The sequence below is a fragment of the Etheostoma spectabile genome, chromosome 20, assembly GCF_008692095.1.
Source record: "Etheostoma spectabile isolate EspeVRDwgs_2016 chromosome 20, UIUC_Espe_1.0, whole genome shotgun sequence".
Lineage (NCBI taxonomy): Eukaryota > Metazoa > Chordata > Actinopteri > Perciformes > Percidae > Etheostoma > Etheostoma spectabile.
Genome location: NC_045752.1, coordinates 3,616,675 through 3,629,717, shown reverse-complemented (window position 1 = coordinate 3,629,717; position 13,043 = coordinate 3,616,675). Strand labels below are relative to the sequence as shown.

Genomic DNA, 13,043 nt, shown 5'->3' with positions numbered 1-13,043 from the left:
CAGTCTGTAGGGAGTTGGGGGGTCAAGGGTCGCTGGTTCAAGTCCCCATACAGAACAAAGTACGGAGTGTGGATTGGTAGCTGGAGAAATGCCAGTTCACCGCCTGGGCACTGCCAGGTGCTCTTGAGCAAGGCACCAAACCCCCAACTGCTTGTGACGCCTTTCTATGTGCAGGCCCCTCACTCTGACATCTCTCCAATTAGTGCATGTATAGGCACTGAGCATGTGTGAGTAATTCAGGCTTGTGTGTAGGTAAGGGTTCATGCATCATGACATGTGTGTTAAGGTTTGGTTTTGGACCCAGACACAGAGCGACCACAAGAGACGATAAAAATGAAACAAAAAGTTTTAATACTGAAAAGTTCAGCATACGGAAACAAACAGTCTTAGCACGGGATGAGATGTGGGAGATGGTGGTAGTCCAACAGAGAGCGTCTGGTGAAGCAGCACAGGAGTCGAGACGGGACACGACAGCTGTGGCAGAAAAACAAGGTTAGCAAATAGCAAGGTTACGGAAAACATTCGCTATGTACTGGACCAGTTACCACGGAGATGTAGGTAACGAACTGGCGCCGGAGAGGTGGTCAGCCCAGGTATATATACAGAGGAGGTGGTGATGATGATGATGAGACTCAGCTGTGCAGAATAGATGGAGCAGGAATGAGTAGCCACGCCTCTTGACCTAGTTTCCCGGAATGGAACGCCCCATCCAGGGAAGACGAACAACACAGACAGACACACAGGGGAAAAAGGGAGACACGAAACACAGAAGGCAGTAGACCCACGACAACGTGAGTCTCATGAGTTCAAGACCGTGTCATGTCATTCTTATGTAGAAAACTTCAAAGTGTTACCCCCTATCTTATTTGGTCATTCAGTGTGACATTAGCATAACGTTATTTAACGTTATACAAGTTATTTCTTTGAAATTTCATTTGGAATCTTGAGCTCAGTTAGCCACACAATAGTGTAAAAATTGAGTAGCAACTAATCGCTAAATAAGAAGAGCCCATTTTTATTACATAATGCATACATCTTCAGTAATGTTATAACTAGGCTAAGTGTGAATTTGTATGATTGACACTGAAGTGCCACAAAGAGGTGATACACTTACAGGACAAGAAAAGGGAGTACATGTGTTTCTGTTTGGCTGGTAGAGCTGACATGTTTACCGCTGCCTTGCTTGATTATTGCCTCCAGTTTGTGGTCTTTGCTGTGAACTGAGAGGCAGTGGCTTATTATACCCACAATAATCACAGTCAAGAGTATCCTCTCAGGGGATATAACCGAAACGTATTATGGATAAGACTGTGATGCTGTGAATGTGCAACACAGCATTGACATATCTATAACCGGGCAAATAACAGCCTCGGGGGTCCAAACAGCTTCTATATAACTGTTAGCAGTACATGTGCACTGACTGAAAGGTTCTCTGCACATCAGCTTTCATTCAAGGACAGGGCGATTTGAGACAATTCAATGAAAATGTCTCCGGTTAGGGTTTAGTAAATTGTACGCTGTAATTCCCCTAGCAATTAATGCAGTCAGAATTTGATTATTGTTGTTGTTTCCGCTTTAAAATGACATTATCATCCAAGGATATTATTGCGTCGTCAGACAGTCATCAACACTAAAAAAAAACAGAATTGCACAGGAATAATCTATTCTCTTGGTTGTGGCTTCGGTCCAGGACGATATGCAGTCTCTACACAGGTTTGTCTCAACAGCTATTAACACGACTGCAGCAATCACTGCTGATATGAAACATTAGATTCTAGGAGGGGAAATGGATGTTAGTATTTGCTAATATACGACCCTTCGGATGCATTCTTGCAAAAATGAAAGGGTGTATTGGTTTCAGGAGAGAATACACCTCGTCTACTTCCGAGCTTCTGCTTTTGAGAGCGGTTGAATTTTTTTTTTTTAGTGGGCCCAAATGTACAAAAGACAAATAATTGTTTTTTTTTGTTGCATTAGTCTTCTCACTATGAAAACATTAAAATCTTGTTTCAAATTTTTTTCAAACAGCTCCCAGAGTGCACCAGCTGGAGGGGAACATGTGCGAGATCACATGGGAGACGATTGCACCAATGAGAGGAGATCCTGTGAGCTACGTGCTCCAGGTGCTGGTGGGACGCGAGTCAGAATACAAACAGGTTTGTCTCTCACACACACACACACACACACACACACACACACACACACACACACACACACACGCTCGGGTCAGTGGAGGATAGCGTTGAGAGCTCTTATGTCTCTGTATAGTCCAGAGCATCAATTTTTTTTATCTCGGCTCTGTGGTCTCCCATGTGTCAAACCTCTCCTGTGGTGGATCTCTGCCGTGATTTATGTCTTCCTCTCGTTTAAATTCCTCTTGTCTCGTGTCCTTGGCCGAGGGAGCAGATGTGTGGCGCAGAAAGTAAAGTAGATAAGAGGGAAACAGCTTTTCTTCAATTTGTTAAGGAAAAGAAAGAAAAGAAAAAGTTGAAATTGTTAATGAGTGCAGTGAATGGGCGGTACATGCAGTTGAAAGCCATGACTTCAGTGCCAACAATCTGCTGAATCTCTTAACTCCTCTTCTGACCGGCGGTAGAGGGCCACTGATGAACACCTCAGCATTTAAAGAGCTCTGCCTGGATGATAGTGCAGGCCAGCCGGTCATATCACAAATCTCAGGGCGCTGTGCCCTCCCCGTTGCTCGTTCTCCCATTTCCCAGGAAAATGATTTACACTTAGGCTTTGCACAGAGAGTTCCAGGGAGGACTACCACTTGTTGATCTATTACCCGGTACACAGCCCTCCTGTTTCATTGCAGCATTTTTGGTGCGAATTAGCCCTGCGTTAGCATGCTTTTGTCCACTGTTTTGGGTCCATGGTAAAGTGGTGTCATTCCCACATGGTCCTTTCAGTTCCACATTTACTTCTAACCGGTGAATTTTGGTTTCCAGAACTGCTATTTTCTGTAGAGGTTTGTGGTAGTCATCCAGGAAGAAGGAAGGCATCTTGCTGCTAATTAACTTTAGCTAAGTACCACGTTTCCAGTCACTGTAGCACAGGCTTGTGCTATTGGTAGACCACGAGGCCATTAAAATGTTGAAATATGGCGATATCCTACTATGTTTACAAAAAATGTATAATCCAGTGATTTATGTGTGATGTATACTGTAGGCACATACAGCTGAGCATCATCAGCTGCAAACCAGTTCCAATGCCTTTTCAGAATAAAATGAAAACGGGGATTTAAGTTGGTACCGCGTCCTGGAGCTATCATTGCATTATAGTCTGATTGTCACTTTAGGACTGGGCCTCGGGAGTTATGTACAAGAAATGAGCAAACATGGGTTCAGTGTCTTACCCAAGGACCGACTGGCCGTTACAGGATACACTTTGTGACCTTTGTCCACTGACAGTTTTTTTTTTTTTTTAACTAATTCCTAAATCTGGATTTTTCAAGGTTTTCAAGTGAGGTTTATTTGTATAGCTTAAGGCCATTTCCCAAACTGGATTTTCACTTTGATAATGAAAAAATAATTTCCAATAAAGTAATTAGGTGAGCACAGAAGAAGTTAAGAAAATCAAAACATGAGAAGTCTTTCCTATAGTAGCAGATAAAACTTGAGGAGATGAGCGGTGACAATAACTGCTAAAATGTCATTGTAAGAGTGGAACGATCGGCAAAAATTAAGCATGTTTGATAAAAACAGGACTCACTGAAGACGCTCTGGAAGGGGGCTGATCCTCCCACTGCACTATGGCCATAATATCCTTCCAGATGTGTATTCTCATAATTTGACAGAGCTTTACACCAGCACAGTATGAAAACAATAATATGCCAATATTAAATATGTGACCCAAGCAGGAATGCTGGTCTACTCTCTATTCCAACATAACACCAACCAACTTATTTCACTCTTGAGCACACCTTCAGTTAAAACAACTGGCATTAAGTTTCGTTGAATATATATTTTTTGATGTTTTCTCATGTTCATCAATGAGAAAAAAAAACAATACATGTTTTTACAACCTGGCTGTTAAACTCTCTCTTTCTCTCCCCTCACAGGTTTTTAAGGGAGAGGAGGGTGTTTTCCAAATCTCCGGTCTCCAGGGCAACACTGACTATCGTTTCCGTGTGGGCGCCTGCCGGCGTTGCCAGGATACATGCCAGGAACTGTGCGGACCACTGAGCCCCTCTTCCTTGTTTATGCTGCGTCGCCAGGAGACGGCATCACCGGGAGAGCTGTGCGCCGTGGAGACGGGCAAAGGGGTGGGCCTGATCTCCAGCGACGAGCGCTTCGCGGCCCTTATCGTGTGCGTGTTTGCGGGCTTCTCCATCCTCATCGCCTGCTTGCTGCAGTACTTCTTTATGAAGTGAGGGAATTTTAACTAGGATAGAAAGAGAAAGCGAAATCACAGAGAAACTAAAGAAAGAAAGAAAAAAACGTCTATGAAAGAACCGAATGAAATCAAAACAAACACTTGAGATGTACTTCAAAGGTTATGTATGTTTTTTTTTTTTTTTTTTTGTCCATTCTGGCTTTCCTTCACCTTGTACCTGTTGTCTTCTGCCTTCACTCAGTGGTCCTCATTTCTCTCTAACGCCTTCGTTATCAATTGTCTTCTCATTGTTCCGGAGTTGCTGTCGAGGGAAGCCTTGTCTTACCGTGACCATCGGTGGGACCAAAAACTGATAATCAAAGCTTAAAATAGCTTGAGCAAAGCATTGCTCCTCGACTCTACTTGCATGTTTTTTATTTTGTATTTTTTAAACTATTTGATAGAGAATGTGTTATTTTAATCCTGATGGTCATTGCCTTACTTTTTGTTTTGTTTTTCACTGTTTAATTTCTTCTTTTTTTTTTTTTTTTTTTTTTTTTTTTTTTTTTTGCTACAGTCTTTATTCACTTCAGCCATATTCCAATGTAGGCCTACAAAGCTTTAGCCATTCATACCTTATTATTCGGTTTTTAACTACTCTACAGTCAGTCAGTTCATGCAATCTGCACCTGCTCTCACACACACACACACACACACACACACACAGACTGACTGACAAAGACACAACGCACATACACTTATGCAGACTTGCGTACACATACATGCACACACGTACAGTTAAAGTCATACAGACGGTGAGAAACGCACATTTCCTCCTAAGAAGTCAATCGCATATCTGCTCAGCTTTTAACATTCAATCACTCACTCATTCAGCTACCAAAGTGATGCAATCCATGTGTGGTGTAAGATGCTGCTATCCTGTGATTTTATTATATCTAAGAAAGAATGGAAAACCAGTAATCTAATATATATATACACACAATATATATAAATATATATATATATATATTATATCAAATATCTATGATGCTATAAAAGTGATGTAATATAAGTGATGGCAATGTAAGGTCTGAAGTACAGTGTGAAAGGGGAGGAGTTAACTCTAGGTGCTCACAAACAGCAGCTCTGAGGGGTCCTCAAACACTGGTCTTGGATCAGAAGATAAACCCTTGTAGGTATTTGAATGTTGGGCATAAACTGGCTCTAGCGTTTAGGAAGCCGGGCTGGGATTGTTATTGGCTGCAACTTAACAGAAAAGGGCTGGGCTGAGCATTTGATTGGCCCCTCGGTCAGTCCTTCCATGTTCTACCATCTCATGTACCATTGCTCCAGCCTATTTATCTGTAGCTTTAGTAGCGATATGCCCATTAGACCCAGAGGTGCAACAGCCTGTCAGCTAGCAGCGCTTCTCAGAGCGTGTGTAAACCAGGAAAGCCATTAGGAGTTAGCTTAAGCTTTACCCCCCACCCCATCCCCCTGACACGTCATCAGCCGCCAGCCCGAGCAGTGCTAAAGCTGTAGTTTCTCCTTCCAGCTAGTCTGTGAATCGATACATTTGAAGCCTCCTATTTTCTCCTCCCCTGCTCATAATTATCTGTAATTACTTTTTCCTCTGGCTGTTCTTTTGCTTTCGATCTATCCCATCTTTCTGCCCATACACTACTCTCTCTCTCTCTCTCTCTCTCTCTCTCTCTCTCTCTCTCTCTCTCTTTCTCTCTCTCTCTCTCTCTCTCTCTCACTCTCACTCTCTTTTAAAAGGTGCTTTATTGACATGTAATCAGAGCAGTAGCACATCTGTGGTCTCTCCTCAGACAGACATGTCCTCTGGGGACTTGAACTAATGTTCACTAACCAAACAAGCCTTTTGACAGAACACAACTCAACAGAACAGGGCGTTCTGACGCACGTAACACCTCCTGACCTCCCGTCTGACTCCTGAACCCCTTAATTCCAACCCAAAAAACCAAGCCAAGGTACAACCCAATAGATACCCTTATGATCCAAAGAAGCCACCCTGATCTGCTTGATCAATGTGTGAAATGTCTACTTTTGTCAGGTAGGGTGCAGGGGAAGAAGGATTGGGTGGGAAGGGGGTATGGAAGAGTGTCGGGGTAGTAGTTTTTAGCCCCGCAGCTCAGCTCTGATTGGCAGCCTGTAACGTACCTCAGGGATAAGGCCTTACAGAGGGGAGATCTAAGTCTGTCATCCCCATCGCTGTCATTATCGTCATTATATTAGCCTCTTCTCCTCTGTTTCTCTCTGTCTTCCTCCCTCTTTTATCTGCTCTTTCGTTTTTTTGATGCTGTATCTTGTCCTCTGTCAATGCTGTGCCTTGCTCCTGTATGTGTCAGTAAGCAAAGTGGTTTACTAGCTCAAAATACCTTTGCCAAAGTTGATGGGAAAGTAAATGTAGAGTTCTTTTCTAGGTTTTATTTATACTATATATTTGCATACAGTACTTTACATGCCAATTACAGTGCAATCTTCATTTATTTATTGTTTAAAGATCAAGAGACAAGTGTAGTTATATACTAATTTTTTTCCTTGTAGCATGTTACATTTTTTTTTTAATGGATGTATGTTAGATTGTATGATTAAGGCCAGCATTCCTTATCTCAGTAACCCTTTAAGTATTTCTCTTACAGCTGTTGGGAACCTGTAGCTCATCAGTCCATGCATTGCAGTTATCATTGCCATTTCAAACATGTAACCAAATGCCTATGTATTTTGTTTTTTCATCTCCTGCTGCGGCCGTGCACAACCGAGCAGTTCTTGTAATGCTTAGAGAGACATGTAGCAAAGCAAGGCCTTAGGGTCAGTTCAAGTCATCTGTATTGGGATAAATGTCGCTGCCTTTGGCTTTTTTTTTCTAATTAGTGTTATAATGAAGCTTCTGATATATTTTTACTGTTCTATTGCCAAAGTGCAGCCTTCTCGTGTCCACTAGATGTTGCGTTTGCAGTCGTCTAAAGGGTTCTGTGATGTTCTTCTGTAACGACGCAGCATTACGATTATTATTGTTATATGTTATTATTATCCCCTCAAAAGGAAAAAAAAACATTAACTTGATCTGTGATTATGCTTCTTTTCATATTATCTTTTTATTGTTTTGTTTTGTAAAGCAAAATGTGCCATTTTGAACTGTGTAGCCCCTTTCGGAGGAGAGTTTTTAACATAACCTGATTTCACACTGAAAGGTAAAAAAAAAAAAAAAAAAAAAGTAAAAAGGCAAAAACAATCATATGATGATTTCAGGCAAATGATGACAATAATAATATTGACGATTCATTGTTCAGGCTAGTGCTAGTATAGCAGTAGTTAGTTTTTTGTATCCAGTATTTTGCTGAGAGATGATATACAGAGATATCTATAGAGCTATAGAATGAGATGGTAATACATTATGACTAACAGAGTTGAAGCACTTTTTTTTTTTTTTTTACGCCGAGCATTAGTCTTGATAAGGTTAATATGAGCGAGAGGAGACACAAGGTCCGTCGCTCTGTTCCAAACACTACTGCCAACACCGTCTGTTACATTCATTGGCATTATTCCGTTGTTGGCGTCACTGTGACATTGGCATTACTGGAGCAAGGTCATGTGCTTCTCAGATGGCACCCTGCTGCCTGCAGATACAGCAACAAAGGAAGTACAGTTCTTAGGGGGGACAGCTCCTTTCTCAGACGGGCCCATGGCGCGTCTACCTAGCCTGGTGCATTGCAGTCGACAGGTGATACGTGAAGTATCCTGTCCTTAAACCTCTGATGTTATGTCAGAGGTATACCCCCCTTATACCCCTTTTCAAGCCTTAATGCCCCAATGGTTGAGCAGAGGTTTTTGGCCGAACTCAGGCCAGTCATGTTAGTGTTGTAGAATCCCAGGTTAACACAGTGTCAACTAAAAAAAGGCTGTGTGTTTGTGGGCAGGGTACTCCCTTCATGTGCTTTGTCGTTTTTGTTATTTCCCAATGCTGGTGATTTTATAGACACCCCGCCCCTTCCCACCCCACCCTGCAGGTTCTGCACATTTGGCGGGTATAGGTCAAGAAATAAGAGACTTTTTATTTTTTTATTTTTTTCTTTGTCCAGAAACCCCACGTCTGTGCCTTCTGATCAGTTCATTTCTTTAATTTTCGTTTTTTTTTTTTTTATTTGACGTTTTTGTACGTTTTACAGTAAATAGAGAATTTTGACTGAGAATTTGCCGATTTGACAAACGTACAGAGACTCACAGGTATTTAACTATTTTTTAAGCAAGACAAAAAAAGAAACATGTTTTTACCTCACGATTTAAAAACAAAACATTCCAATGTTGTCATGGTCTACGAATTGAGAAACAAAAAACAAAAAAAAGAAATTCACGCATTTCTTCTTGTATTGTAAATGTTAGACAATTTCATATGCATTATATAAAAGAAACTGCCATATCAATTTTAATGTATAGATTTTTGCAAATACTACCCTATGTATGTAAGACGTAACTGTATCGGTAGCGTATATATAATATATTTATGCCCAATAAATGTTTTGATTTTTTTTTTCTGACTTCGTTTCCACCTGTATGTTTTATTGTGTGTCATTATTCATCAGCATATTCTATTAATTTTTGTATGCTCTTGTGCTTTTGTATGAATCACTTTTCTACAGATAAATATGTCAGATACAGTGTCACATGATATCTTAATGGGCGTATACTTGGTGTGCTAACAAACAGTATAGCCAATGTCAATGGAAATGTACTGTTGTGTGACAGTATTTTTATCTTTAAGATTTAATGTGAGTATGATGATACACCTTTATGAACTGTTGTAAATATAGTTGAGCAGTTGTCAATGTTTAAATTAGGGTTTCAATTATGATTAATGGTCTGAATTATGTCTCAAAACACTTAATTCTTCAAGGGGACTATCTTTTAGATGTCACCAAGAGACTCATATATGGACTATCAGTGTGAAGGCCTGTCTGTGTGAATGCGGTCAGATTTACTCTCCAGTGGCTTTAATAGCGTCTAGATAGGTGAGAAGAGTAAATCATCCCCTGCTGTCCCCGAGGGCAACCGGCGCGAGAGAGAGAGAGAGAGAGAGAGAGACTGCTGCTCTGCACACTCAATTCCCCTCAGCCTGCAGCAACCCATGGACAACAGGGGAATAATAGTCTTTTGACCGTTTTTGCATCTTTGTTGGCGCACATGCAGAGGTTGGTTTAAAGTGGCGTAGAAACTGTGTATTTAAACAGGTCGGAGCAAAACAGCACTCGTCCACTGTCACATTAACTTTTTTTTTTGTTGCTAAGCTATATGAGAAACACTTGTAATTGGGAAGTGCACTGTAAGCAGTGATCACGCTATGACTCTACCAGACAGTGAAATGCAGTGTGAACAAAACACTCAGAAAGTGTCAAGTTGTGTGTGTGTGTGTGTGTGTGTGTGTGTGTACACTTCTGTGGCTGTGTGTATTTCTGTGGCTGTGTAATCTGCGGTTGGGCCACAAGTCTGCAAGTTAATAGCTTGATGTCTGATGATACCAGATGGGCTACAGCAACAAAAAAAAAAAAAACACTGTCCGTGTGCTTCTCAAAGAACAAGAAGATAAGACAATCCAATTATCAAACTTCAGTAACTGTATAGAAGACAAAAGTGGATTTGGTTGTTTCTGTTGCAGCATAAGCGGATGGAGAATCATCAGAACACCTTTTCATACATACATCAAAATCTCTTTATGGTCATTACCTTTGATGTATTCTGTTTTAAACCAGGAACAACCACCTCTACTTGAGACTAAACTATCTCAGCGACTATTTGATGGATTGCCATGCCATTTTGACTAGACATTCATGGTCCCCAGAGGATGAAGCCTAACTTTTGCGATCCCCTGACTTTTTCATTTTTAGGTGAAATGTCTCAACAACTAAAAGATGGATTGCCACGAAGTTTGCTACTGATATACTTGTCCCGTTTTAAGATGAGACGTAATACCTTTTTGGTGATCATTTAACTTCTTTTTGCAAGAAATATTCAATCTAAAGAAATCAAAATGATGACATAATCAGGAACGCTGTTAATCATTCTTTTATGTTCTTCAAACTGAATATCTGTGCCATGTTAAATATTATAAAGTGAGATCTGTGTCCCAAACCTGAGTTAATCAGTTCATTGAGAACTAAAAGGTCAGTGAGATGATGTCACTGTAGCGATACTATGGATTTATGATTAATAGTTGCAACCTTTCTCATCTTGCACCATCAAGTCCATATTTGTATTTGTCCAATAATTTGGTTTATGACCAAATCTTCATAAAACGAATGACTCCCAGCAGCTTGTACTTTATGTTTAGGGCTTATTGATAAATGTTGGCATACTGAACACTAAACCGAGATGGTGAACATGGTAAATGGTATATCAACTAAACGTCAGCACATTAACATTGTCAGGGCTGTAGAGTGTTAATCTTGTTTAAAGGGACGCTTCCTGCAGGATATTTTGTCACCGTCAGGAGATTGCTCCAGATATATAACTGTGTCTGTACACAGAGCGCCTCTGGGATTTTGCACCACTACGGACTCTCCAATAACTGCAAGGTCTGCACGGTTCAAGACCCCTGTGAAACATTTCCGTCACTATGCTGAATCCATTAACCGAGTACATTTTGGCTTTCATGAGGCTGCACATGCACAAGCCTGTGCAAAGTACATGCATGCACACCAGTTACCAACAGCTAGTCCTAATTGGTACCAGCTGACATACCCAAAAAAAGTGGTCATGTGCATGTACACATTGATATTGGTTGCGATAGATGCACAGTAATCTCTGACTCTGACTATGTCTGACTCATTGATTAAACCTCTTTTCTTTCACCTTTTGCTGTATTGTCTATTTTTATTGCACACTTTATTTTAATAGGGACCTTTCATCACTTTTATTTCACACCTCTTCATCTATCATCCACTCACCAATACGTCTTTTTTGAGATATCAACCCAGCTTTTATTTAATGAATTCACTTCCTTTATAACTTTTAGCTTTCATATTCTTTTCAGTGATCTAAGCTCAGTGGGCTCACACTCAAACATTCATACATTTATTCTTCAGCTCTTTGCCACACTCTTTCACTAACATTTTGTTGAACATGTGCTCAGAGGGTTTCGGATGCACATTCTAGGTGTTAGGATCAGGTACCTGATGTTACCTCAGAGGTTAGTGGGGGTCCTTTGAGCCCTGTGTTGCAGAGATGTGTTGCATCTGTGGCCAGAGTCTGCTGTCTTTGAAGCTTGATGGTGAAAACAAACCTTAAGAACAGCCTTTTTTCATCTTCGTAACATTGCCAATATTAGGCACATTCTGTCTCAAAACAATGCTGAACAACTTGTCCATGCATTCATCACTTCCAGGCTGGACTACTGTAATTCCTTACTATCACGTTGCCCAAGCAAGTCCCTTAAGGCTCTCCAGCTGATCCAGAATGCTGCAGCGCGTGTTCTGACAAGAACTAAGAAAAGAGATTATATTTCTCCTGTATTAGCTCCTCTGCACTGGCTTCCTGTAAAATCCAGGGTTGAATTTAAAATCCTTCTCCTGACCTACAACGCTTTAAATGGTACTCATAGTACCTTATTGTCCCACTAGAGCAGTGTGCTCCCAGAATGCAGAATTACTTGTGGTCCCTAGAGTCTCTAAAAGTAAAATAGGAGCCAGAGCATTCAGCTATCAGGGTCCTCTCCTGTGGAACCAGCTCCTAGTCTGGGTTTGGGGGGCAGACACTGTCACCACATTTAAGATTTAACTTAAAACTCTCCTTTTTGAGAAAAGTTATAGTTAGGGAGTGAGGAGTTGCAGTGTTCAGCCAGACCGGCAGGGGAGGGTGTATAGCTACAGACACGGCACCCCTTCTCTTCTCCGCTTCTCTTTATAGTCTTTAGATTAATCTACAATATAATCAATGCTATAATCAAAGTAGAGGGACGCAGGCCAGTACAGCCCGATCCGGCAGGGGAGAGTTTGAGCCCGACCAGGCTCCTCTCCTTAACCTGTCTCTATTAATTATGCTGTTAAGGTTTTAGACTGCTGGGGGACTTCCATCCTTTGACACACTGAGCTTCTCTCTCCTCTTTCTTTCCATCTGTGTGCATCCTTGTCCCAGAAATCCTTGTTACCAACCTAGCTCTGCTGGAGCTTATTCCTTGGAGTCCTTATGTCTTTTTTTGCAGTGGGCAGTGGTGGCCTAAAGGTAAAGGAAGAGCTAGTGACCGGGAGGCTTCAGGTTCAAAAAATCTGGTTGAGGAAAGTGTATCTTCCTCATTACCACCACTGAGGTGCCCTTGAGCAAGGCCCTTAACCCCTGACTCTCCAGTGGCCGGAAGACTGTGGTGTTACCGGGCAGCATCCAGGTGTGAATGTGTAACTGTAAGAATGTGACAGGTCGTCGTTGCAAATGAGAATTTGTTTTCAATCCATCTGGATTAATAAAGGTTAAATAAAAAAATAAAAATGCTGACAACATGCATGTATTGTTCATTCCATTCACACACCCTCATCTCCCACATCCCATTGTCTTTGTTTATGCTGTGTGTTTTAATATATTTGCGGCCTGTGACAACAATACTCGTAAGAACAAATGAGGTTTAACCATGTATCCAGCTAATTTAAATAGCTCACATTACTGTATTGTGTGAACACCTAACTTCATTTAATAGTGTATGTGGCTTTTTTTTTTTT

The 13,043-nt window shown here is 41.1% G+C and overlaps 1 protein-coding gene across 4 annotated transcripts in view; it reads left to right on the top strand.

The window, feature by feature from the left end:
* fndc3ba (fibronectin type III domain containing 3Ba) overlaps positions 1–4,772 on the top strand; it is a 103,142-nt gene extending 98,370 nt beyond the window's left edge. For 3 of the 4 annotated variants that reach the window (XM_032499781.1, XM_032499782.1, XM_032499779.1), the window contains exons 26-27: positions 2,029–2,156; positions 4,064–4,375. In XM_032499781.1, coding sequence (XP_032355672.1) covers positions 2,029–2,156; positions 4,064–4,375 — 440 coding nt within the window. Of the gene's footprint in view, positions 1–2,028; positions 2,157–4,063 lie in introns of all 4 variants that reach the window. The other variant, XM_032499780.1, reaches the window with a different exon arrangement.
* The last annotated feature ends 8,271 nt before the right edge of the window (positions 4,773–13,043 follow it).